The sequence below is a fragment of the Mixophyes fleayi genome, chromosome 10, assembly GCF_038048845.1.
Source record: "Mixophyes fleayi isolate aMixFle1 chromosome 10, aMixFle1.hap1, whole genome shotgun sequence".
Lineage (NCBI taxonomy): Eukaryota > Metazoa > Chordata > Amphibia > Anura > Limnodynastidae > Mixophyes > Mixophyes fleayi.
The window spans coordinates 41,822,768-41,848,288 of record NC_134411.1 but is presented as its reverse complement, the minus strand read 5'-3'; the positions used below and the strand labels follow the sequence as shown (position 1 = coordinate 41,848,288).

Genomic DNA, 25,521 nt, shown 5'->3' with positions numbered 1-25,521 from the left:
CCATAGGTGGGTCATATCACCAAACAAATTAGGAGGCACTACTCTACATATTGCCATCACTCATCTCTATTTTCAATCATTAATTAATGAGTAGTGCAATTGCTTAAAGTTCTGATAACAAAATGGGGACAAAGACTTGCCCAAAAACATGGTTCACATGACAGTGTTTCTTTGTGACTTTATCCAAGATACAGAGTCTTCCTGTGTCCCAGACACACTAAATAGATGTATTTATTTTTTGGAGGAGGTGGCATAAATATAGATTTCTTAACACATGTTTATTCTGTCAAGTGTCAGTCTAATGATAAAAATCAGTGGCTCCTATATAATATGTGGTCATATATAGTGAGGAAGAAATATTGGAAGCTGCCAATTGTAACAATTTTGGTTGTAGTGATTGAGCTTATCACTGTTTTGTGAGTTTTTCCATCATAAGAAGTACACAGCTGTTGCAGTAATGATTGGGTCAGTGAGGATAAGGGTGTATGCTGTATAAATCTAGTAGAGGAAAAGAGTGAGCCAATGGAAGAATTTGAACATCAAAATGTACTGGATCTATCATTGACAATGCTCAGGACTTGTACTGTTATGCGCAAGAGATTGTATTATAATTTGGAGCACTAAGCATAAGATCTTTTAAACTACATTTAAATAATTACCCATTATCTTCCCTTCCTCATGAAATTAAATAGCTACTATTATTTAATTACCATTTTTGATTTTCAAATTTTTCTGGATAACCCATTTCTAGGAGATCATATACTTTTTTATTTATGATATTTGAAATACCTTGTTTTGTACTTAATTTTATAATATAGTTTGACTCAAAAAGGATTTTGTGTGAAAGTTTCATTGGTATCTGGTAACACTAATTTTGTAAGTGCATTAATGTAAGTTTGGAAGACATTGCCCAAGCTGTTAAGGTGAAAAGTGACCTCCATATTATTCTTTGCTTGCTTGCCTATGTATCTGTGAAAAATGTATTGTCCTCACATGAGGGGCAGGTGGGAGATATTTCAAAATCTTTACTTTCCTTAAATGCTGTGTGAGCAAGTTATTGATGTGCTTCATGTTAGGGAAGATGGGAGGGAGATGTAGGTGGATGGAGGGTGGCACTAGGTATGTACTCCATGGCCACACCCTCTCTAGTGGGAGTCAACTGGGCTTCTCTCTATAGGTCCTTCAGGTCCTTGTTGCCCTTACACTGGCCCTGCCCATAGTAGCCATTGCTTTTGTATTGGCATTAGTTCCTCCACTGCTAATACCATCCATGAACGCTGTAGGTCAAGTGCCCATTAGTAGGGACCTAAAATAGATTAACTATTAATTACAGTTGACTAGATAACAGTAGATTAACTGCCGTAACTTTTAATAGTCCTAAAAACAGAAAGACTGATGTGCATATGACTAAGTCTTGACTGTCTTCACTACCTCATGTCAAACTTGCGACAGCTTCCTAAATTATATTTGATAAATTAGTTCCTTTATGTAATGCAGCATTTTAGCTCTAGTGGCCCCTTAAGTCTAGTTGCAGCCATGACAATAGCTTTAGAAACTCGGTCATCATCACTGCAGAGCAGGTTGTCATGTTGATGTCAGTTGTATACATTCAAACTGGCCGTGAGCCCTGGTGCATGATGGTCCTCATATCGCTGTGACTCTAGAGCCCTGCGATACTGAGCCAATTACTCTCGAGCTGAAAACTGAATTTTGAATACTTTATTGATACATACATATATATTATATATTATATATATTATATATATTTTATTATATAGCATATTGTATTTAGATCTGTTATCTGTAGTATAATATTTATTTATAAGATATATTGGGTTTTATTTAGTTAAGTTAAGCTAAGTTAAGTTAAGATAAATTAGGTTAAGCTAAGTTAAGTTAAGATAAGTTAAGACGTTTAGTGTTGTATAGTACATTGTTTGTTGCTGATTTTCCCATAATTCTTCTTCTGTTTTGACCTACACCTTCTTTTTTAATTTTCCTTTCACTTCATCCTTTGCTGGGTGTGACTGAGTGGTGGAGAATGGACAAGAGGTAAGTGCAATGAGCCAGTCACTACATGTAGTAGGTTATGGGAGGAATAGTGAAAGGGGTCACGCCAGTAATTGGCTAGACGCATTGTGATGGGAGCTGTGGGTATATATGTCAAATATTATACAATACACAATATCACTAGCTTGGGGAATATTTTTATGGTGCATTACTGAGTGTATAGATGTGTAATTAATTTTGTTATAGGTAGTTTTATATTTTTAGACATCCACATGCATAAATTACTTTTCATTTAGTGGGATAAAATATTTAAATAAGAGTGGAAAGAAGAAAGATACACATTTATGGCTGAATGACCGGACATGTGGGTGGCTGCAGAGTTTCTTTCCACCTGCAAAACTATTGGATATTTATGGGCACTCAGGAGGTGCCAGTAATGGGGAGTTGCTGTTATACTATCACTGGGATGACTTTATAAGCATCCTGGTGCATTTGACGCTAGTATGCGCATTATATGTGCCCAATACCCATGTAAAATAAAATAAATATTCAATCACACAAAAATGACACATGAAATACAGACAGTCTGGTGCCCTCTCACTCTCATAATTCATTTAAAACATAAATAAGGCTGGAACAAGAAGTATTTTGTAAAGAAAATTGAAAAGTTAAAATTAAAGAAAGCAGAGGATCTAAAGGAATAGTAACAGGATTTTGAAGAAATTTTAATACTCTTTTCACAATGTGCAAATTCAACCAGACCTGCATCCTGCAAAGTAGCTGCATCCTCATTTTACAGCAGTAGTTCCCAAAACTAGTATGTATCCCCTATGTGCTAGGTGACCAGACAGGAGATTTTTGTATCAAAAATGAATTATATGGATAATACATCACTTCCTTTATCTTTCATTTGAAAATAAGTATTCATTATATCCATATATAAAATTAAAGAATTTATAACAACAGGACAACAGAAGAGAAGCAGAAACCTGCCAAGCAAATAAAACTACAGGAAGACCGAAGACAACATTGCAGTGCGGAACATTCTCCTAGCCCAGGACAAGAGGAGAACACTGCATTTTACAAACTGCTGGGTAGGACTTGACATTTATTAACATTTATTAAGACCACAAACAATTATTAAGACCAAATTGTTACAATTATTTTTCTAAGTACCATTGTAGAGATTTTGGCGTCTTATTCCTGTACAACCCCAGATGTCAGTGACAGTCGGAGGGTCCAGTGATATGGGGCCAGTAAATGTTTTGCCCGGTTTCTAGCTCTGTGATTATTCCAAATAGTATTCACATGTGAGCATTGCTTGTGCAGTCTGTTTCTGCCACTGTAAGGCTGTGAGTAAAGCAAATACCTTTGGTATCCCAATATACCATCCTACTGGATAGACTAAAAGGTTATTCCCAGCTAAGCTTTCTGAGTACAAAACCCCAAAAATGGTTTCTGTCTTGAAGAGTTTCAGACGACTTATCCTTTACTGTTGTAAACAACATCCTCTTACTGTAAATCATTCACAGCAGACACTTGGCAAAAATTAAGTTTGGTTTTGCAAAATGCATCCACACTGATGCTATGGAACATGGAAAATCTGCCAGAAAAATGTAAGCAGTAGGACAAGTATTAATAGTGGATATACTTGTGCATTAATTTGCAAAAACAAATAATTTAATTTATAAAGTGTGAAGTAAAAATGTGTACAACTATCAGTTTATTACACAATATCACCTTAGGCATTGACAGACGCTGTTTTTAAATGGATCGGTTCAGGCATCAAAGATCTAACAGCCTGAGCAGGAGAACGTCCCTTCTGCTTCAGCGGCCCTTTGCTGGGGATGTCCCCTCTCCCTGTTAGAAGCATTGAGGAACGTTACACATACATAGAGTGCAGTGAAGTGAATTCTTATGTTCGTTATCCCTGCCTGCGTTTAGGTGTTATTTTTATAAAATTGTTGTGGATAGGGTCATTGTCCTTTAATATTCCAGTCCTTCCACAGCTGTAAAAAGTGTTCATATAAAAAAACAAAAAAAAACAAGATGTAATGTGGTAGGACGTGAATGTTTTACTTCCCTTGATGTCTTAAGTGGTCACTGATATAAGATTTTAACAACTTCTTCATTTGCAGAAAATAAAGTGATCCAGGACTTCCTATGTGCGGATGCCTGCATGAAGATCTCGGACAAGGTGGGTATGGATAATGCAATTCTGACCGCCCACCACTAGATATTCAGTAAACAGCAAGTTTTGTAGCTCTAGCAGTGTTCTGGTATTCATACTGTTCTTTACTGATACTGCGTTTACTATACTGATCAATGTATATCAATGGTTATATCTGTCCAAGATGCTGTTTACCACACGGTGAGCACAGCTACACTCACATTGAGGGGAATGGAAGCCACTGTGTACATACCACAATACTGTCTATAATATCCTGCACTTGTGTTTCATCCAATGTTTGCAATTTTTTTTGTATCCTTTGATGGTCTGTATATTTACTGCCAGTAAACTTTAATTGAGCTGTATAGTTGTATAACTGTATATCTCGTGCTATTGGAGCAAGGATTCCCAACCATTTGTTTTGCTTTTTGTCTTCTACAGTACCTCATCGCTATGGTATTTGCATACTTCAAGAGGGCAGGCTTATATATCAGCGAATATACACCAATGAATTTTTTTATTGCCCTGTAAGTATTGCTTTTTTACTTTTGTATTCATAGTAAAATAATATTATTCAATCACTACATTTAAAACCGACCAGAACAAGAATACTCTGGGCATTTATTACTTTAGATTTGCAACAGGCTATGGTGCAGTATTGTCCATCTGTGCTTCCTATGTGCCACCAAAGTATCATTGTGATAGTATAGCTGTCTGAGATAGGATTCCTCATATGTCCATTACTGTTTGTTACATGAATTAATAACTATGAAATTTAAATAAGCCCCTAATATTGCAGTTTCTGCTTACAGATATTTAAGGGGGATCATCTTTGTGATAACATGTGTAAGTGCTACTGGCACACTGTTTTACGGTATAGTCAGAAAGCTGTCATTCTTATACACATTAGCCTGATTTACCACTGCAGAAATCTATTTGTTCTTCAGTGAGCACTGCCAGAGCTATTAACATACCTCTTAGTTTATGCTGAACACTGTAAAAAAGGTTTTTTCAACACTGAAAAAAACCCTCATAGCCCTATCACTACTTCAGTGTTAAAGTACACATTTTGTATCACTCTACTTGGGATGTCTCCCTGATTATATTTTGTAATAGAATGGGCTTGGTGTAACTGAATGGTACAAAAAGCTGTTTTTTTTTTTTGCTAACTTTGACATGTATACCGGACTTAAATTATTTTTTAAAAAAAAAATCCAATATACCATAGAAAGCCTTATCTCAGGGAAATTATAACATTTGCCTTGATAAAATAGGTTATCACTAAGAAACTGATTCTTCCCAAAACTTGGAAACTGACTTAGTCATGAAGGGCTAAGAGCTCAGGACATGAAGTGGTTAAGGAAATACTGAACTGACCTGGTTGTGTATGTAAGGAGACACACTGGTATAGTTCATAACCAATGTGAGTGCAAAAAACTGCCAAGAAATGCCAGCATTGAACTACTCTTGTGTTTTCCATAGGTACCTTGCAAATGACATGGAAGAAGAAGAGGACAATTACCATTATGAAATATTCCCATGGGCACTGGGAAAGACATGGATACAACACTTCCGTCTCTTTGTGAATCTAAGAACAAAACTATTTGCTCAAATGAAGTACAGAGCAGTCGTCAGCAGACGTCATTGCAATGAGGTAAGTTCCTGTAATGAAGCAACACAATGAATGTGTATACTGCTGTCATGTGGGTGAGATATTGATTTTTTTTTTATTACAGATCATGGCGTTAGACCCAAACCATTCTGTATGGCTTAGAAACCGCTCAGTACATCATAGTGGTGCCAACAAGAAGAGGGAACATAATTTCTACCCACTAGGGCCGGGGTTCAACCCGGCCACCTGTTCCCGGTGCATGGGTGATCCTGAGAGTGCAGCCTCCACTGGCTCCATGCCACAGGGTGAGTTGTTTAACATTTCTAATAGACAGTGGTCCGAGGACCTTCTCGTCATACCCCCAGATCTGCTTCCTGTGCCCACTTATGACATTTACAGTGAGTTCTAGGTGTATAACTTGAGCTTGTTTACCTTATATTTCTCACAGCTGGGTTTTTAGCTTGTTTATATTAATCAGCTGTGACAGCACTACTGGAACCTGATGTTTGGAAGTCATTTCTTTTTAGGTCAAGGGATGCTCATCTCTCCTGGTTCCTTATTTTGTTCACATTATTATTTCTTGTTATTTCATTATTATTGCTTGTGCTTCAATAGATGGTGATGAGTACTGTTTATATAAAGCAAAGCATACATTGGTGTAACACCTTGAAGTTATCTTTAATTCTTCCACACTCCTGTTCTATGTCTTTATTTATGCTTCACAGAACTTTCTATAGTGCACAGTGATTACAAGATGCAATACTGTGGCTAAATATCTCATAACCTCTGCCTCCAAATACTGGTCACTGGTGGCACAATTAATTGCATACAAGTGAAACCTCCCATACTGTGGTAAAACTGAATTATGGGGCTGATCCAGTTAGGAGTAAATCTAGCTTAAAGGTGCAATTTTGTGAAACCCATGTTGCACTGCGAAGGGGACAAATTTAAAATGTGCGGACAGACTTAGAGTTGGGGTGGGGGCTCATCCTAGCTAAATTCTAAATTGCTTTGTAAACAGAAAGCTTGCACAATGTTTGTGTGCTGAATGCAGAAGCAGGAAGTATTTCCCACGCATACAAAATAAATCTGCATTTGCTCCTCTTGCATTACAGCATGGTATGTCCATTTGCCCCCTTTAGATGGATTTGTTCCTAAATGTGGCACCAAGTGTGACGGTAAAATATGTATCTCTGAACTCTGAGCAATGCTAAAATGAATAGCACATCTCTAAAGGATAGGTACATAAAGTAAGAAATTTCAATGAAAGACAACTGTATAAATTACTACAAACTTAGAAATGCACAAAGCATCACAAGGGGCATCATAGCATTCCACTTTTAGCTAAACTGATGCCCCTATTGAATTTATTTAATGCATTGGCAAACTGTTAGGATTAATTACAAACCTTTTGAGGCAAAAGCAGCCACTAATTTCCTGCTACACACTGGACATTATACATTTTTAGGATAGTGCTGTGGGGGTGAGCCACTGAAAGGCGCCAATCAGTTAAATAGCAGTGCACTAGTGAAACAACCCCCATGTTGGAAGTTGCCTAGCAACAGGGCGCGCTGTCCTGCAGAGGTCGGGCAGCCGAGGATCCGGAAGTGATGCGTCTGGTTGCTAAGCAACCAGACGCGCTGGGCGGAAGGACAGGCGGCCGTGCGGGACGGCGCCTGACACAGACCAGTGCTGAGCAACCTGGGGCTGGTTTGTCATTATGACAGGGGAACCCCATATTGAGGCTTCCCCTGCTATATTCCACCAGCCCTGGCTGAATTGCTTAGTGCTGGTTATCATAAAATCAGGGGAGACCCCACGCTTTTTTCCCCACCAAAACAAGGCTGACAACACAAGGGTTAATATCGTTAGGAGGAGGCGGTGTTTCATGGTAATAAGTGGTGAGGGGTGGTCAAATGGACCGCTGGTGGCCTCCCTGGTTGGGGGCAGTCCGGTCGTTGGAGGCTGTCTATTGCTGAGTGAGATGGGGGCTACGCCTGCAGAGGCTGAGTGTGACTATGTGAAAACATGCCCAACAAGGGATATGTGAGAATATAAGATGCATGTGTGAATGGCCCGTGTGTATTAGGGATCCGTTCCTTTTCATACAACAAATATATCAACTTTTTTAAACACTTATTTTTATGTATAGCCTTGTTTTTTTTAATTGCTTAATATTAGCATTGAATGAAAAATGTGGCATATATATCCATAGGTGGGTCATATCACCAAACAAATTAGGAGGCACTACTCTACATATTGCCATCACTCATCTCTATTTTCAATCATTAATTAATGAGTAGTGCAATTGCTTAAAGTTCTGATAACAAAATGGGGACAAAGACTTGCCCAAAAACATGGTTCACATGACAGTGTTTCTTTGTGACTTTATCCAAGATACAGAGTCTTCCTGTGTCCCAGACACACTAAATAGATGTATTTATTTTTTGGAGGAGGTGGCATAAATATAGATTTCTTAACACATGTTTATTCTGTCAAGTGTTAGTCTAATGATAAAAATCAGTGGCTCCTATATAATATGTGGTCATATATAGTGAGGAAGAAATATTGGAAGCTGCCAATTGTAACAATTTTGGTTGTAGTGATTGAGCTTTTCACTGTTTTGTGAGTTTTTCCATCATAAGAAGTACACAGCTGTTGCAGTAATGATTGGGTCAGTGAGGATAAGGGTGTATGCTGTATAAATCTAGTAGAGGAAAAGAGTGAGCCAATGGAAGAATTTGAACATCAAAATGTACTGGATCTATCATTGACAATGCTCAGGACTTGTACTGTTATTCGCAAGAGATTGTATTATAATTTGGAGCACTAAGCTTAAGATCTTTTAAACTACATTTAAATAATTACCCATTATCTTCCCTTCCTCATGAAATTAAATAGCTACTATTATTTAATTACCATTTTTGATTTTCAAATTTTTCTGGATAACCCATTTCTAGGAGATCATATACTTTTTTATTTATGATATTTGAAATACCTTGTTTTGTACTTAATTTTATAATATAGTTTGACTCAAAAAGGATTTTGTGTGAAAGTTTCATTGGTATCTGGTAACACTAATTTTGTAAGTGCATTAATGTAAGTTTGGAAGACATTGCCCAAGCTGTTAAGGTGAAAAGTGACCTCCATATTATTCTTTGCTTGCTTGCCTATGTATCTGTGAAAAATGTATTGTCCTCACATGAGGGGCAGCTGGGAGATATTTCAAAATCTTTACTTTCCTTAAATGCTGTGTGAACAAGTTATTGATGTGCTTCATGTTAGGGAAGATGGGAGGGAGATGTAGGTGGATGGAGGGTGGCACTAGGTATGTACTCCATGGCCACACCCTCTCTGGTGGGAGTCAACTGGGCTTCTCTCTATAGGTCCTTCAGGCGCCTTGTTGCCCTTACACTGGCCCTGCCCATAGTAGCCATTGCTTTTGTATTGGCATTAGTTCCTCCACTGCTAATACCATCAATGAACACTGTAGGTCAAGTGCCCATTAGTAGGGACCTAAAATAGATTAACTATTGATTACAGTTGACTAGATAACAGTAGATTAACTGCCGTAACTTTTAATAGTCCTAAAAACAGAAAGACTGATGTGCATATGACTAAGTCTTGACTGTATTCACTACCTCATGTCAAACTTGCGACAGCTTCCTAAATTATATTTGATAAATTAGTTCCTTTATGTAATGCAGCATTTTAGCTCTAGTGGCCCCTTAAGTCTAGTTGCAGCCATGACAATAGCTTTAGAAACTCGGTCATCATCACTGCAGAGCAGGTTGTCATGTTGATGTCAGTTGTATACATTCAAACTGGCCGTGAGCCCTGGTGCATGATGGTCCTCATATCGCTGTGACTCTAGAGCCCTGCGATACTGAGCAAATCACTCTCCTGCTGAAAACTGAATTTTGAATACTTTATTGATACATACATATATATATATATATATATATATATATTTATATTTTATTATATAGCATATTGTATTTAGATCTGTTATCTGTAGTATAATATTTATTTATAAGATATATTGGGTTTTATTTAGTTAAGTTAAGCTAAGTTAAGTTAAGATAAATTAGGTTAAGCTAAGTTAAGTTAAGATAAGTTAAGAAGTTTAGTGTTGTATAGTACATTGTTTGTTGCTGATTTTCCCATAATTCTTCTTCTGTTTTAACCTACACCTTCTTTTTTAATTTTCCTTTCACTTCATCCTTTGCTGGGTGTGACTGAGTGGTGGAGAATGGACAAGAGGTAAGTGCAATGAGCCAGTCACTACATGTAGTAGGTTATGGGAGGAAAAGTGAAAGGGGTCACGCCAGTAATTGGCTAGACGCATTGTGATGGGAGCTGTGGGTATATATGTCAAATATTATACAATACACAATATCACTAGCTTGGGGAATATTTTTATGGTGCATTACTGAGTGTATAGATGTGTAATTAATTTTGTTATAGGTAGTTTTATATTTTGAGACATCCACATGCATAAATTACTTTTCATTTAGTGGGATAAAATATTTAAATAAGAGTGGAAAGAAGAAAGATACACATTTATGGCTGAATGACCGGACATGTGGGTGGCTGCAGAGTTTCTTTCCACCTGCAAAACTATTGGATATTTATGGGCACTCAGGAGGTGCCAGTAATGGGGAGTTGCTGTTATACTATCACTGGGATGACTTTATAAACATCCTGGTGCATTTGACGCTAGTATGTGCATTATATGTGCCCAATACCCATGTAAAATAAATATTCAATCACACAAAAATGACACATGAAATACAGACAGTCTGGTGCCCTCAAACTCTCATAATTCATTTAAAACATAAATAAGGCTGGAACAAGAAGTATTTTGTAAAGAAAATTGAAAAGTTAAAATTAAAGAAAGCGGAGGATCTAAAGGAATAGTAACAGGATTTTGAAGAAATTTTAATACTCTTTTCACAATGTGCAAATTCAACCAGACCTGCATCCTGCAAAGTAGCTGCATCCTCATTTTACAGCAGTAGTTCCCAAAACTAGTATGTGTCCCTCATGTGCTAGGTGACCAGACAGGAGATTTTTGTATCAAAAATGAATTATATGGATAATACATCACTTCCTTTATCTTTCATTTGAAAATAAGTATTCATTATATCCATATATAAAATTAAAGAATTTATAACAACAGGACAACAGAAGAGAAGCAGAAACCTGCCAAGCAAATAAAACTACAGGAAGACCGAAGACAACATTGCAGTGCGGAACATTCTCCTAGCCCAGGACAAGAGGAGAACACTGCATTTTACAAACTGCTGGGTAGGACTTGACATTTATTAACATTTATTAAGACCACAAACAATTATTAAGACCAAATTGTTACAATTATTTTTCTAAGTACCATTGTAGAGATTTTGGCATCTTATTCCTGTACAACCCCAGATGTCAGTGACAGTCGGAGGGTCCAGTGATATGGGGCCAGTAAATGTTTTGCCCGGTTTCTAGCTCTGTGATTATTCCAAATAGTATTCACATGTGAGCATTGCTTGTGCAGTCTGTTTCTGCCACTGTAAGGCTGTGAGTAAAGCAAATACCTTTGGTATCCCAATATACCATCCTACTGGATAGACTAAAAGGTTATTCCCAGCTAAGCTTTCTGAGTACAAAACCCCAAAAATGGTTTCTGTCTTGAAGAGTTTCAGACGACTTATCCTTTACTGTTGTAAACAACATTCTCTTACTGTAAATCATTCACAGCAGACACTTGGCAAAAATTAAGTTTGGTTTTGCAAAATGCATCCACACTGATACTATGGAACATGGAAAATCTGCCAGAAAAATGTAAGCAGTAGGACAAGTATTAATAGTGGATATACTTGTGCATTAATTTGCAAAAACAAATAATTTAATTTATAAAGTGTGAAGTAAAAATGTGTACAACTATCAGTTTATTACACAATATCACCTTAGGCATTGACAGACGCTGTTTTTAAATGGATCGGTTCAGGCATCAAAGATCTAACAGCCTGAGCAGGAGAACGTCCCTTCTGCTTCAGCGGCCCTTTGCTGGGGATGTCCCCTCTCCCTGTTAGAAGCATTGAGGAACGTTACACATACATAGAGTGCAGTGAAGTGAATTCTTATGTTCGTTATCCCTGCCTGCGTTTAGGTGTTTATTTTTATAAAATTGTTGTGGATAGGGTCATTGTCCTTTAATATTCCAGTCCTTCCACAGCTGTAAAAAGTGTTCATATAAAAAAAACCAAAAAACAAGATGTAATGTGGTAGGACGTGAATGTTTTACTTCCCTTGATGTCTTAAGTGGTCACTGATATAAGATTTTAACAACTTCTTCATTTGCAGAAAATAAAGTGATCCAGGACTTCCTATGTGCGGATGCCTGCATGAAGATCTCGGACAAGGTGGGTATGGATAATGCAATTCTGACCGCCCACCACTAGATATTCAGTAAACAGCAAGTTTTGTATCTCTAGCAGTGTTCTGGTATTCATACTGTTCTTTACTGATACTGCGTTTACTATACTGATCAATGCATATCAATGGTTATATCTGTCCAAGATGCTGTTTACCACACGGTGAGCACAGCTACACTCACATTGAGGGGAATGGAAGCCACTGTGTACATACCACAATACTGTCTATAATATCCTGCACTTGTGTTTCATCCAATGTTTGCAATTTTTTTTGTATCCTTTGATGGTCTGTCTATTTACTGCCAGTAAACTTTAATTGAGCTGTATAGTTGTATAACTGTATATCTCGTGCTATTGGAGCAAGGATTCACAACCATTTGTTTTGCTTTTTGTCTTCTACAGTACCTCATCGCTATGGTATTTGCATACTTTAAGAGGGCAGGCTTATATATCAGCGAATATACACCAATGAATTTTTTTATTGCCCTGTAAGTATTGCTTTTTTACTTTTGTATTCATAGTAAAATAATATTATTCAATCACTACATTTAAAACCGACCAGAACAAGAATACTCTGGGCATTTATTACTTTAGATTTGCAACAGGCTATGGTGCAGTATTGTCCATCTGTGCTTCCTATGTGCCACCAAAGTATCATTGTGATAGTATAGCTGTCTGAGATAGGATTCCTCATATGTCCATTACTGTTTGTTACATGAATTAATAACTATGAAATTTAAATAAGCCCCTAATATTGCAGTTTCTGCTTACAGATATTTAAGGGGGATCATCTTTGTGATAACATGTGTAAGTGCTACTGGCACACTGTTTTACGGTATAGTCAGGTAAAGCTGTCATTCTTATACACATTAGCCTGATTTATTTTTAATACACATGGAGTCAGTCTGCCATACCCAATTTACTATTCATGAGTTCCGCTTTCCTCAACCAAAATCACAAATTCTTTCCGAACATGATATGTGTTTTGATGCTGAAACTAACAAACAGTAACTTAAACTGCCATATAGCTTAAAGAGGCTGCTTCATTTCAATGTTTCTAGACTAGAGCACTATCCGCAAATACTTCTAATTGGTCATGTTTAGAGGGAAATCTTCATATACATGGGATAAATACTAACCCAGTCAAATAAGTATATATATCTGCATGATTAAACACTCGCTATTGGTCAGTCATTGACTCACCGAGGTGGATGCACCAGAGCTCTTCACCACTGCAGAAATCTATTTGTTCTTCAGTGAGCACTGCCAGAGCTATTAACATACCTCTTAGTTTATGCTGAACACTGAAAAAAGGTTTTTTCAACACTGAAAAAAACCCTCATAGCCCTATCACTACTTCAGTGTTAAAGTACACATTTTGTATCACTCTACTTGGGATGTCTCCCTGATTATATTTTGTAATAGAATGGGCTTGGTGTAACTGAATGGTACAAGAAGCTGATTTTTTTTTTTGCTAACTTTGACATGTATACCGGACTTAAATTATTTTTTTTAAAAAAAATCCAATATACCATAGAAAGCCTTATCTCAGGGAAAATATAACATTTGCCTTGATAAAATAGGTTATCACTAAGAAACTGATTCTTCCCAAAACTTGGAAACTGACTTAGTCATGAAGGGCTAAGAGCTCAGGACATGAAGTGGTTAAGGAAATACTGAACTGACCTGGTTGTGTATGTAAGGAGACACACTGGTATAGTTCATAACCAATGTGAGTGCAAAAAACTGCCAAGAAATGCCAGCATTGAACTACTCTTGTGTTTTCCATAGGTACCTTGCAAATGACATGGAAGAAGAAGAGGACAATTACCATTATGAAATATTCCCATGGGCACTGGGAAAGACATGGATACAACACGTCCGTCTCTTTGTGAATCTAAAAACAAAACTATTTGCTCAAATGAAGTACAGAGCAGTCGTCAGCAGACGTCATTGCAATGAGGTAAGTTCCTGTAATGAAGCAACACAATGAATGTGTATACTGCTGTCATGTGGGTGAGATATTGATTTTTTTTTTATTACAGATCATGGCGTTAGACCCAACCCATTCTGTATGGCTTAGAAACCGCTCAGTACATCATAGTGGTGCCAACAAGAAGAGGGAACATAATTTCTACCCACTAGGGCCGGGGTTCAACCCGGCCACCTGTTCCCGGTGCATGGGTGATCCTGAGAGTGCAGCCTCCACTGGCTCCATGCCACAGGGTGAGTTGTTTAACATTTCTAATAGACAGTGGTCCGAGGACCTTCTCGTCATACCCCCAGATCTGCTTCCTGTGCCCACTTATGACATTTACAGTGAGTTGTAGGTGTATAACTTGAGCTTGTTTTACTTATATTTCTCACAGCTGGGTTTTTAGCTTGTTTATATTAATCAGCTGTGACAGCATTACTGGAACCTGATGTTTGGAAGTAATTTCTTTTTAGGTGAAGGGATGCTCATCTCTCCTGGTTCCTTATCTTGTTCACATTATTATTTCTTGTTATTTCATTATTATTGCTTGTGCTTCAATAGATGGTGATGAGTACTGTTTATATAAAGCAAAGCATACATTGGTGTAACACCTTGAAGTTATCTTTAATTCTTCCACACTCCTGTTCTATGTCTTTATTTATGCTTCACAGAACTTTCTATAGTGCACAGTGATTACAAAGTGCAATACTGTGGCTAAATATCTCATAACCTCTGCCTCCAAATACTGGTCACTGGTGGCACAATTAATTGCATACAAGTGAAACCTCCCATACTGTGGTAAAACTGAATTATGGGGCTGATCCAGTTAGGAGTAAATCTAGCTTAAAGGTGCAATTTTGTGAAACCCATGTTGCACTGCGAAGGGGACAAATTTAAAATGTGCGGACAGACTTAGAGTTTAGGTGGGGGCTCATCCTAGCTAAATTCTAAATTGCTTTGTAAACAGAAAGCTTGCACAATGTTTGTGTGCTGAATGCAGAAGCAGGAAGTATTTCCCACGCATACAAAATAAATCTGCATTTGCTCCTCTTGCATTACAGCATGGTATGTCCATTTGCCCCCTTTAGATGGATTTGTTCCTAAATGTGGCACCAAGTGTGACGGTAAAATATGTATCTCTGAACTCTGAGCAATGCTAAAATGAATAGCACATCTCTAAAGGATAGGTACATAAAGTAAGAAATTTCAATGAAAGACAACTGTATAAATTACTACAAACTTAGAAATGCACAAAGCATCACAAGAGGCATCATAGCATTCCACTTTTAGCTAAACTGATGCCCCTATTGAATTTATTTAATGCATTGGCAAACTGTTAGGATTAATTACAAACCTCTTGTGGCAAAAGCAGCCACTAATTTCCTGCTACACACTGGACATTATACATTTTTAGGATAGTGCTGTGGGGGTGAGCCACTGAAAGGCGCCAATCAGTTAAACAGCAGTGCACTAGTGAAACAATCCCCATGTTGGAAGTTGCCTAGCAACGGGGCGCGCTGTCCTGCAGAGGTCGGGCAGCCGAGGATCTGGAAGTGATGCGTCTGGTTGCTAAGCAACCAGACGCGCTGGGCGGAAGGACAGGCGGCCGTACGGGACGGCGCCTGACACAGACCAGTGCTGAGCAACCTGGGGCTGGTTTGTCATTATGACAGGGGAACCCCATGTTGAGGCTTCCCCTGCTATATTCCACCAGCCCTGGCTGAATTGCTTAGTGCTGGTTATCATAAAATCAGGGGAGACCCCACGCTTTTTTCCCCACCAAAACAAGGCTGACAACACAAGGGTTAATATCGTTAGGAGGAGGCGGTGTTTCATGGTAATAAGTGGTGAGGGGTGGTCAAATGGACCGCTGGTGGCCTCCCTGGTTGGGGGCAGTCCGGTCGTTGGAGGCTGTCTGTTGCTGAGTGAGATGGGGGCTACGCCTGCAGAGGCTGAGTGTGACTATGTGAAAACATGCCCAACAAGGGATATGTGAGAATATAAGATGCATGTGTGAATGGCCCGTGTGTATTAGGGATCCGTTCCTTTTCATACAACAAATATATCAACTTTTTTAAACACTTATTTTTATGTATAGCTTTGTTTTTTTTAATTGCTTAATATTAGCATTGAATGAAAAATGTGGCATATATATCCATAGGTGGGTCATATCACCAAACAAATTAGGAGGCACTACTCTACATATTGCCATCACTCATCTCTATTTTCAATCATTAATTAATGAGTAGTGCAATTGCTTAAAGTTCTGATAACAAAATGGGGACAAAGACTTGCCCAAAAACATGGTTCACATGACAGTGTTTCTTTGTGACTTTATCCAAGATACAGAGTCTTCCTGTGTCCCAGACACACTAAATAGATGTATTTATTTTTTGGAGGAGGTGGCATAAATATAGATTTCTTAACACATGTTTATTCTGTCAAGTGTCAGTCTAATGATAAAAATCAGTGGCTCCTATATAATATGTGGTCATATATAGTGAGGAAGAAATATTGGAAGCTGCCAATTGTAACAATTTTGGTTGTAGTGATTGAGCTTTTCACTGTTTTGTGAGTTTTTCCATCATAAGAAGTACACAGCTGTTGCAGTAATGATTGGGTCAGTGAGGATAAGGGTGTATGCTGTATAAATCCAGTAGAGGAAAAGAGTGAGCCAATGGAAGAATTTGAACATCAAAATGTACTGGATCTATCATTGACAATGCTCAGGACTTGTACTGTTATTCGCAAGAGATTGTATTATAATTTGGAGCACTAAGCTTAAGATCTTTTAAACTACATTTAAATAATTACCCATTATCTTCCCTTCCTCATGAAATTAAATAGCTACTATTATTTAATTACCATTTTTGATTTTCAAATTTTTCTGGATAACCCATTTCTAGGAGATCATATACTTTTTTATTTATGATATTTGAAATACCTTGTTTTGTACTTAATTTTATAATATAGTTTGACTCAAAAAGGATTTTGTGTGAAAGTTTCATTGGTATCTGGTAACACTAATTTTGTAAGTGCATTAATGTAAGTTTGGAAGACATTGCCCAAGCTGTTAAGGTGAAAAGTGACCTCCATATTATTCTTTGCTTGCTTGCCTATGTATCTGTGAAAAATGTATTGTCCTCACATGAGGGGCAGCTGGGAGATATTTTAAAATCTTTACTTTCCTTAAATGCTGTGTGAACAAGTTATTGATGTGCTTCATGTTAGGGAAGATGGGAGGGAGATGTAGGTGGATGGAGGGTGGCACTAGGTATGTACTCCATGGCCACACCCTCTCTGGTGGGAGTCAACTGGGCTTCTCTCTATAGGTCCTTCAGGTCCTTGTTGCCCTTACACTGGCCCTGCCCATAGTAGCCATTGCTTTTGTATTGGCATTAGTTCCTCCACTGCTAATACCATCCATGAACGCTGTAGGTCAAGTGCCCATTAGTAGGGACCTAAAGTAGATTAACTATTGATTATAGTTGGCTAGATAACAGTAGATTAACTGCCGTAACTTTTAATAGTCCTAAAAACAGAAAGACTGATGTGCATATGACTAAGTCTTGACTGTATTCACTACCTCATGTCAAACTTGCGACAGCTTCCTAAATTATATTTGATAAATTAGTTCCTTTATGTAATGCAGCATTTAAGCTCTATTGGCCTCTTAAGTCTAGTTGCAGCCATGACAACAGCTTTAGAAACTCGGTCCTCATCACTGCAGGACAGGTTGTCATGGTGATGTCAGTTGTATACATTCAAACTGGCCGTGAGCCCTGGTGCATGATGGTCCTCATATCGCTGTGACTCTTGAGCCCTGCGATACTGAGCCAATTACTCTCGAGCTGAAAACAGAATTTTGAATACTTTATTGATACATACATATATATATATATTTATATTTGATTATATAGCATATTGTATTTAGATCTGTTATCTGTAGTATAATATTTATTTATAAGATATATTGGGTTTTATTTAGTTAAGTTAAGCTAAGTTAAGTTAAGATAAATTAGGTTAAGCTAAGTTAAGTTAAGATAAGTTAAGAAGTTTAGTGTTGTATAGTACATTGTTTGTTGCTGATTTTCCCATAATTCTTCTTCTGTTTTAACCTACACCTTCTTTTTTAATTTTCCTTTCACTTCATCCTTTGCTGGGTGTGACTGAGTGGTGGAGAATGGACAAGAGGTAAGTGCAATGAGCCAGTCACTACATGTAGTAGGTTATGGGAGGAATAGTGAAAGGGGTCACGCCAGTAATTAACTAGACGCATTGTGATGGGAGCTGTGGGTATATTTATGTCAAATATTATACAATACACAATTTGCTTGGGGAATATTTTTATGGTGCATTACTGAGTGTATAGATGTGTAATTCAGTTTGTTATAGGTAGTTTTATATTTTAAGACATCCACATGCATAAATTACTTTTCATTTAGTGGGATAAAATATTTAAATAAAAGAGTGGAAAGAAGAAAGATACACATTTATGGGTGAATGACCGGACTTGTGGGTGGCTGCAGAGTTTCTTTCCACCTGCAAAACTATAGGATATTTATGGGCACTCAGGAGGTGCCAGTAATGGGGAGTTGCTGTTATACTGTCACTGGGATGACTTTATAAACATCCTGGTGCATTTAACGCTAGTATGTGCATTATATGTTCCCAATACCCATGTAAAATAAATATTCAATCACACAAAAATGACACATGAAATACAGACAGTCTGGTGCCCTCTCACTCTCATAATTCATTTAAAACATAAATAAGACTGGAACAAGAAGTATTTTGTAAAGAAAATTGAAAAGTTAAAATTAAAGAAAGCGGAGGATCTAAAGGAATAGTAACAGGATTTTGAAGAAATTTTAATACTCTTTTCACAATGTGCAAATTCAACCAGACCTGCATCCTACAAAGTAGCTGCATCCTCATTTTACAGCAGTAGTTCCCAAAAGTAGTATGTGTCCCTCATGTGCTAGGTGACCAGACAGGAGATTTTTGTATCAAAAATGAATTATATGGATAATACATCACTTCCTTTATCTTTCATTTGAAAATAAGTATTCATTATATCCATATATAAAATTAAAGAATTTATAACAACAGGACAACAGAAGAGAAGCAGAAACCTGCCAAGCAAATAAAACTACAGGAAGACCGAAGACAACATTGCAGTACGGAACATTCTCCTAGCCCAGGACAAGAGGAGAACACTGCATTTTACAAACTGCTGGGTAGGACTTGACATTTATTAACATTTATTAAGACCACAAACAATTATTAAGACCAAATTGTTACAATTATTTTTCTAAGTACCATTGTAGAGATTTTGGCATCTTATTCCTGTACAACCCCAGATGTCAGTGACAGGGAAGTGAATTCTTATGTTCGTTATCCCTGCCTGCGTTTAGGTGTTTATTTTTATAAAATTGTTGTGGATAGGGTCATTGTCCTTTAATATTCTAGTCCTTCCACAGCTGTAAAAAGTGTTCATATAAAAAAAACCAAAAAACAAGATGTAATGTGGTAGGTGAATGTTTTACTTCCCTTGATGTCTTAAGTGGTCACTGATATAAGATTTTAACAACTTCTTCATTTGCAGAAAATAAAGTGATCCAGGACTTCCTATGTGCGGATGCCTGCATGAAGATCTCGGACAAGGTGGGTATGGATAATGCAATTCTGACCGCCCACCACTAGATATTCAGTAAACTGCAAGTTTTGTAGCTCTAGCAGTGTTCTGGTATTCATACTGTTCTTTACTGATACTGCGCTTACTATACTGATCAATGTATATCAATGGTTATATCTGTCCAAGATGCTGTTTACCACACGGTGAGCACAGCTACACTCACATTGAGGGGAATGGAAGCCACTGTGTACATACCACAATACTGTCTATAATATCCTGCACTTGTGTTTCATCCAATGTTTGCAATTATTTTTGTATCCTTTGATGGTCTGTATATTTACTGCCAGTAAACTTTAATTGAGCTGTATAGTTGTATAACTGTATATCTCGTGCTATTGGAGCAAGGATTCACAACCATTTGTTTTGCTTTTTGTCTTCTACAGTACCTCATCGCTATGGTATTTGCATACTTTAAGAGGGCAGGCTTTTATATCAGCAAATATACACCAATGAATTTTTTTATTGCCCTGTAAGTATTGCTTTTTTACTTTTGTATTCATAGTAAAATAATATTATTCAATCACTACATTTAAAACCGACCAGAACAAGAATACTCTGGGCATTTATTACTTTAGATTTGCAACAGGCTATGGTGCAGTATTGTCCATCTGTGCTTCCTATGTGCCACCAAAGTATCATTGTGATAGTATAGCTGTCTGAGATAGGATTCCTCATATGTCCATTACTGTTTGTTACATGAATTAATAACTATGAAATTTAAATAAGCCCCTAATATTGCAGTTTCTGCTTACAGATATTTAAGGGGGATCATCTTTGTGATAACATGTGTAAGTCCTACTGGCACACTGTTTTACGGTATAGTCAGGTAAAGCTGTCATTCTTATACACATTAGCCTGGTCTATTTATAATACACATGGAGTCATTCTGCCATACCCAATTTACTATTCATGAGTTCCGCTTTCCTCAACCAAAATCACAAATTCTTTCTGAACATGATATGTGTTTTGATGCTGAAACTAACAAACAGCAACGTAAACTGCCATATAGCTTAAAGAGGCTGGTTCATTTCAATGTTTCTAGACTAGAGCACTATCCGCAAATACTTCTAATTGGTCATGTTTAGAGGGAAATCTTCATATACATGGGATAAATACTAACCCAGTCAAATAAGTATATATATCTGCATGATTAATCACTCGCTATTGGTCAGTCATTGACTCACCGAGGTGGATGCACCAGAGCTCTTCACCACTGCAGAAATCTATTTGTTCTTCAGTGAGCACTGCCAGAGCTATTAACATACCTCTTAGTTTATGCTGAACACTGTAAAAAAGGTTTTTTCAACACTGAAAAAAACCCTCATAGCCCTATCACTACTTCAGTGTTAAAGTACACATTTTGTATCACTCTACTTGGGATGTCTCCCTGATTATATTTTGTAATAGAATGGGCTTGGTGTAACTGAATGGTACAAGAAGCTGATTTTTTTTTTGCTAACTTTGACATGTATACCGGACTTAAATTATTTTTTTTAAAAAAAATCCAATATACCATAGAAAGCCTTATCTCAGGGAAAATATAACATTTGCCTTGATAAAATAGGTTATCACTAAGAAACTGATTCTTCCCAAAACTTGGAAACTGACTTAGTCATGAAGGGCTAAGAGCTCAGGACATGAAGTGGTTAAGGAAATACTGAACTGACCTGGTTGTGTATGTAAGGAGACACCCTGGTATAGTTCATAACCAATGTGAGTGCAAAAAACTGCCAAGAAATGCCAGCATTGAACTACTCTTGTGTTTTCCATAGGTACCTTGCAAATGACATGGAAGAAGAAGAGGACAATTACCATTATGAAATATTCCCATGGGCACTGGGAAAGACATGGATACAACACTTCCGTCTCTTTGTGAATCTAAAAACAAAACTATTTGCTCAAATGAAGTACAGAGCAGTCGTCAGCAGACGTCATTGCAATGAGGTAAGTTCCTGTAATGAAGCAACACAATGAATGTGTATACTGCTGTCATGTGGGTGAGATATTGATTTTTGTTTTATTACAGATCATGGCGTTAGACCCAACCCATTCTGTATGGCTTAGAAACCGCTCAGTACATCATAGTGGTGCCAACAAGAACTTGGAATATAATTTCTACCCACTAGGGCCGGGGTTCAACCCGGCCACCTGTTCCCGGTGCATGGGTGATCCTGAGAGTGCAGCCTCCACTGGCTCCATGCCACAGGGTGAGTTGTTTAACATTTCTAATAGACAGTGGTCCGAGGACCTTCTCGTCATACCCCCAGATCTGCTTCCTGTGCCCACTTATGACATTTACAGTGAGTTGTAGGTGTATAACTTGAGCTTGTTTACCTTATATTTCTCACAGCTGGGTTTTTAGCTTGTTTATATTAATCAGCTGTGACAGCACTACTGGAACCTGATGTTTGGAAGTAATTTCTTTTTAGGTGAAGGGATGCTCATCTCTCCTGGTTCCTTATTTTGTTCACATTATTATTTCATGTTATTTCATTATTATTTCTTGTGCTTTAATATATGGTGATGAGTACTGTTTATATAAAGCAAAGCATACATTGGTGTAACACCTTCCAGTTATCTTTAGTTCTTCCACACTCCTGTGCTATGTCTTTAATTATGCTTCACAGAACTTTCTATAGTGCACTGTGATTACAACATACTTGCCAACTCTCCCGAAATATCCGGGAGACTCCCGCATTTTGCGGGAGTCTCCCGGGCTCCCAGGCGAGTGTGGCAATCCCCCGCATCTGGATAATTCTGCCCACTTCCTAGTGAAGTGGGCAGAATTAAGTCCCAAACGCCGCGATTCCCGGTGAATCGCGGCGTTTGGCCCCGCCCCCGCTGTCAAATGACGCGTTTTGCGTCATCATGTCATGGGGGCGGGTACAAAATGACGCCATTTTGGAGCCCCCCCCCCATTACGCCCACCTTCTCTGCAGGCTCCCAGGTTTCACCAACAGAAAGTTGGTAAGTATGGATTACAAGGTGCAAAACTGTGGCTAAATATCTCATAACCTCTTCCTCCAAATACTGGTCACTGGTGGCACAATTAATTGCATACAAGTGAAACCTCCCATACTGCGGTAAAACTTAATTATGGGGCTGATCCAGTTAGGAGTAAATCTAGCTTAAAGGTGCAATGTTGTCAAACCCATGTTGCACTGCGAATAGGGACAAATTTAAAATGTGCGGACAGACTTAGAGTTTAGGTGGGAGCTCATCCTAGCTAAATTCTACATTGCTTTGTAAAAAGAAAGCTGCACAGTGTTTGTGTGCTGAATGCAGAACCAGGAAGTATTTTCCACGCATACAAAATAAAATTGCATTTGCTGCTCTTGCATTACAGCATGGTATGTACATTTGCACACTTTAGATTTGTTCCTAAATGTGGCACCAAGTATGACGGAAAAATCTATATCTCTGAACTCTTAATAATGCTAAAATGAATAGCACAACTCTAAAGGATAGGTACATGAAGTAATCAATTTCATTGAAAGACAACTCTAAAATTACTACAAACTTAGAAATGCACAAAGCATCACAAGGGGTATCATAGCAAACTGTTGCCCCTATTGAATTTATTTAATGCATTGGCAAACTGTTAGGTTTAATTATGACCCTCTTGAGGCAAAAGCAGCCACTAATTACCTGCTACACGCTGGACATTATACATTGTTAGGATAGTGCTGTGGTGGTGAGCCACTGAAAGGCGCCAATCAGTTAAACAGCAGTGCACTAGTGAAACAATCCCTGTGTACATGTACATTGTATCCACCTCTTCCCCCTCTCAATTTGATAATGTGGTTTATGGTTAAAATCTAACTAATAAGAAATAAAGGCAATGAAGATACTGCTGCTTTTGATCCTAAATATAATCAGGTTTATAATTACTATTAAATAAATAACATTTTTCTTCTATTGTAGTTCAACAACAAACTCTGAAGCATGGAAGAAGCTTTGAGTGGCAATTATAACCAGACAATTATCACTCTATAACAACTCAAGTGTTCTATTTGTTCCTGCTGCTTCAACTACCTGTTCCAGTGACTTCCTGGTTGGTGTTCAGTGCCTCTCATCCACAACCATTATCTCCTCATGTTCAACTTGCTGTTCAATTGATTCCTCAGTTGCTGTTCAGTGATACTCATCCACAGACATCACTTCCTCGTGTTCAGTTCACTGTTCCAGTGATTTCTCAGTTGCTGTTCAGTAATACTCAACTACATCTATATCTTGCTCAAGTGTGTTCACCTCTCTGCGGTTTCCTCGCAGCAGAGTTTCTTCTACTCCTATGTTCTCCATACGGGTCTCATCTAACACTCTCTTAGAGGGCCGCGACCTGCGGGGCAGGGCAGCAAAGCCCATACCTCCTTGCGGGGGTTCCTGGTGAAGACAACCTGTGCCGTTAGACTCCGCGCCTCTGGGAAGAGAAGTACAAAGTAAGTCAGCTGTTCCACTGATTCCTCAGATGCTGATTAGTGCTAGTCATCCTCAGATAACCCTTCCTCATGTTCAGTTTGCTGTTCCAATGATTTCTCCGTTGCTGTTCAGTGCTACTCATCAACAGACATAATTTCCTCCTGTTCAGTTTGTGTTCCCGTTATTCCTCAGTTGCTGTTCAGTGTTACTCACCCACAGACATCACTTCCTCGTTGTTCCAGTGATTCCTCAGTTGCTGTTCAGTGATACTCATCCACAGACATCACTTCCTTGTGTTCAGTTCACTGTTCCAGTTAATTCTCAGTTGCTGTTTAGTACCGCTCAACTACAGCTATCTCTTGCTCAAGTGTGTTAACCTCTCTGTGATTTTCTCGCTGCAGAGATTCTTCTACTCCTATGTTCTTCAAACGGGTCTTGTCTAACAGTCTCCTTGAGGATCGCGACCTGCGGGGCAGTGGCTGCAAAGCCCATACCTCCTTGCGGGGGTTCCTGGTGAAGACAACCTGTCCCGTTAGACTCCGCGCCTCTGGGAAGAGTAGTACCAAGTTAATCCGCATGTTTCAGTGATTCCTCAGTTGCTGTTCAGTGATACTCATCCACAGACATCACTTCCTCGTTTTCAGTTGACTGTTCCAGTGATTTCTCAGTTGCTGTTTGGTACCACTCAACTACAGCTATCTCCTGCTCAAGTGTGTTAACCTCTATGTGATTTCCTCGCTGCAGAGTTTCTTCTACTCCTATGTTCTCCATATGGGTCTCGTCTAGCAGTCTCCTTGAGGGCCGCGATCTGCGGGGCAGTGGCTGCAAAGCCCATACCTCCTTGCGGGGGTTCCTGGTGAAGACAACCTGTCCCGTTAGACTCCGCGCCTCTGGGTAGTGTAGTACCAAGATAGACAGACCTAAGGATCCTATATTTCAATTTTGGATTGTAACATTGCCTTCTCAGCACTGCTATACCCTGCTGACTTTTATTAGTTGCCTTACCATATATTGCATTTCCAAACCTGTGTGATCAGTGTAATAAATAAAATACTCCGTTCCACTTACATTCTCTCAGTGGTCTTCATATTGGGAGTTCTGACTATATATCTAATATGTGTGTGTGTGTGTGTGTGTGTGTGTATAAATATATATGTATACAAATTAACCCGTGCATGATACTCATGCATTCTAGTCAAATCAAGCTACTTA

At 38.3% G+C, this 25,521-nt stretch overlaps 3 protein-coding genes across 4 annotated transcripts; all 3 read left to right on the top strand.

Annotated features, from left to right (window-relative positions):
* The first annotated feature begins 1,981 nt into the window (after positions 1 to 1,981).
* On the top strand, positions 1,982 to 6,362 carry LOC142103468 (speedy protein 1-B-like). The gene is made up of 6 exons (XM_075187515.1): positions 1,982 to 2,052; positions 2,977 to 3,104; positions 4,149 to 4,207; positions 4,622 to 4,707; positions 5,663 to 5,834; positions 5,917 to 6,362. Exons 1-6 carry the CDS (start codon positions 2,042 to 2,044, stop codon positions 6,199 to 6,201), a joined length of 741 nt encoding a protein of 246 aa, XP_075043616.1. The 5' UTR covers positions 1,982 to 2,041; the 3' UTR covers positions 6,202 to 6,362.
* Positions 6,363 to 9,923: 3,561 nt separating this feature from the next.
* LOC142103466 (speedy protein 1-B-like) lies at positions 9,924 to 14,627 on the top strand. The gene is made up of 6 exons (XM_075187513.1): positions 9,924 to 10,055; positions 10,975 to 11,102; positions 12,147 to 12,205; positions 12,620 to 12,705; positions 14,009 to 14,180; positions 14,263 to 14,627. The coding sequence occupies exons 1-6, from the start codon at positions 10,045 to 10,047 to the stop codon at positions 14,545 to 14,547; spliced, it is 741 nt and encodes a 246-aa protein (XP_075043614.1). The 5' UTR covers positions 9,924 to 10,044; the 3' UTR covers positions 14,548 to 14,627.
* Positions 14,628 to 18,254: 3,627 nt separating this feature from the next.
* LOC142103465 (speedy protein 1-B-like) lies at positions 18,255 to 24,218 on the top strand. 2 transcript variants are annotated; one of them, XM_075187512.1, is made up of 7 exons: positions 18,255 to 18,386; positions 19,305 to 19,432; positions 19,801 to 19,859; positions 20,274 to 20,359; positions 21,663 to 21,834; positions 21,917 to 22,097; positions 23,815 to 24,218. In XM_075187512.1, the coding sequence occupies exons 1-7, from the start codon at positions 18,376 to 18,378 to the stop codon at positions 23,862 to 23,864; spliced, it is 687 nt and encodes a 228-aa protein (XP_075043613.1). In that variant the 5' UTR covers positions 18,255 to 18,375; the 3' UTR covers positions 23,865 to 24,218. The 2 variants fall into 2 exon arrangements, with proteins under 2 accessions (XP_075043613.1, XP_075043612.1); XM_075187511.1 differs by having other exon boundaries at positions 21,917 to 22,190.
* Positions 24,219 to 25,521: the final 1,303 nt, after the last annotated feature.

Excerpts from the sequence above, each read along its gene's own strand:
- LOC142103468 (XM_075187515.1), top strand. Across the intron at positions 4,208-4,621 it reads GCATGAAGATCTCGGACAAG|TACCTCATCGCTATGGTATT; the intron begins GTGGGTATGGAT and ends TGTCTTCTACAG. Across the intron at positions 4,708-5,662 it reads ATGAATTTTTTTATTGCCCT|GTACCTTGCAAATGACATGG; the intron begins GTAAGTATTGCT and ends TGTTTTCCATAG.
- LOC142103466 (XM_075187513.1), top strand. Across the intron at positions 12,206-12,619 it reads GCATGAAGATCTCGGACAAG|TACCTCATCGCTATGGTATT; the intron begins GTGGGTATGGAT and ends TGTCTTCTACAG. Across the intron at positions 12,706-14,008 it reads ATGAATTTTTTTATTGCCCT|GTACCTTGCAAATGACATGG; the intron begins GTAAGTATTGCT and ends TGTTTTCCATAG.
- LOC142103465 (XM_075187511.1), top strand. Across the intron at positions 19,860-20,273 it reads GCATGAAGATCTCGGACAAG|TACCTCATCGCTATGGTATT; the intron begins GTGGGTATGGAT and ends TGTCTTCTACAG. Across the intron at positions 20,360-21,662 it reads ATGAATTTTTTTATTGCCCT|GTACCTTGCAAATGACATGG; the intron begins GTAAGTATTGCT and ends TGTTTTCCATAG.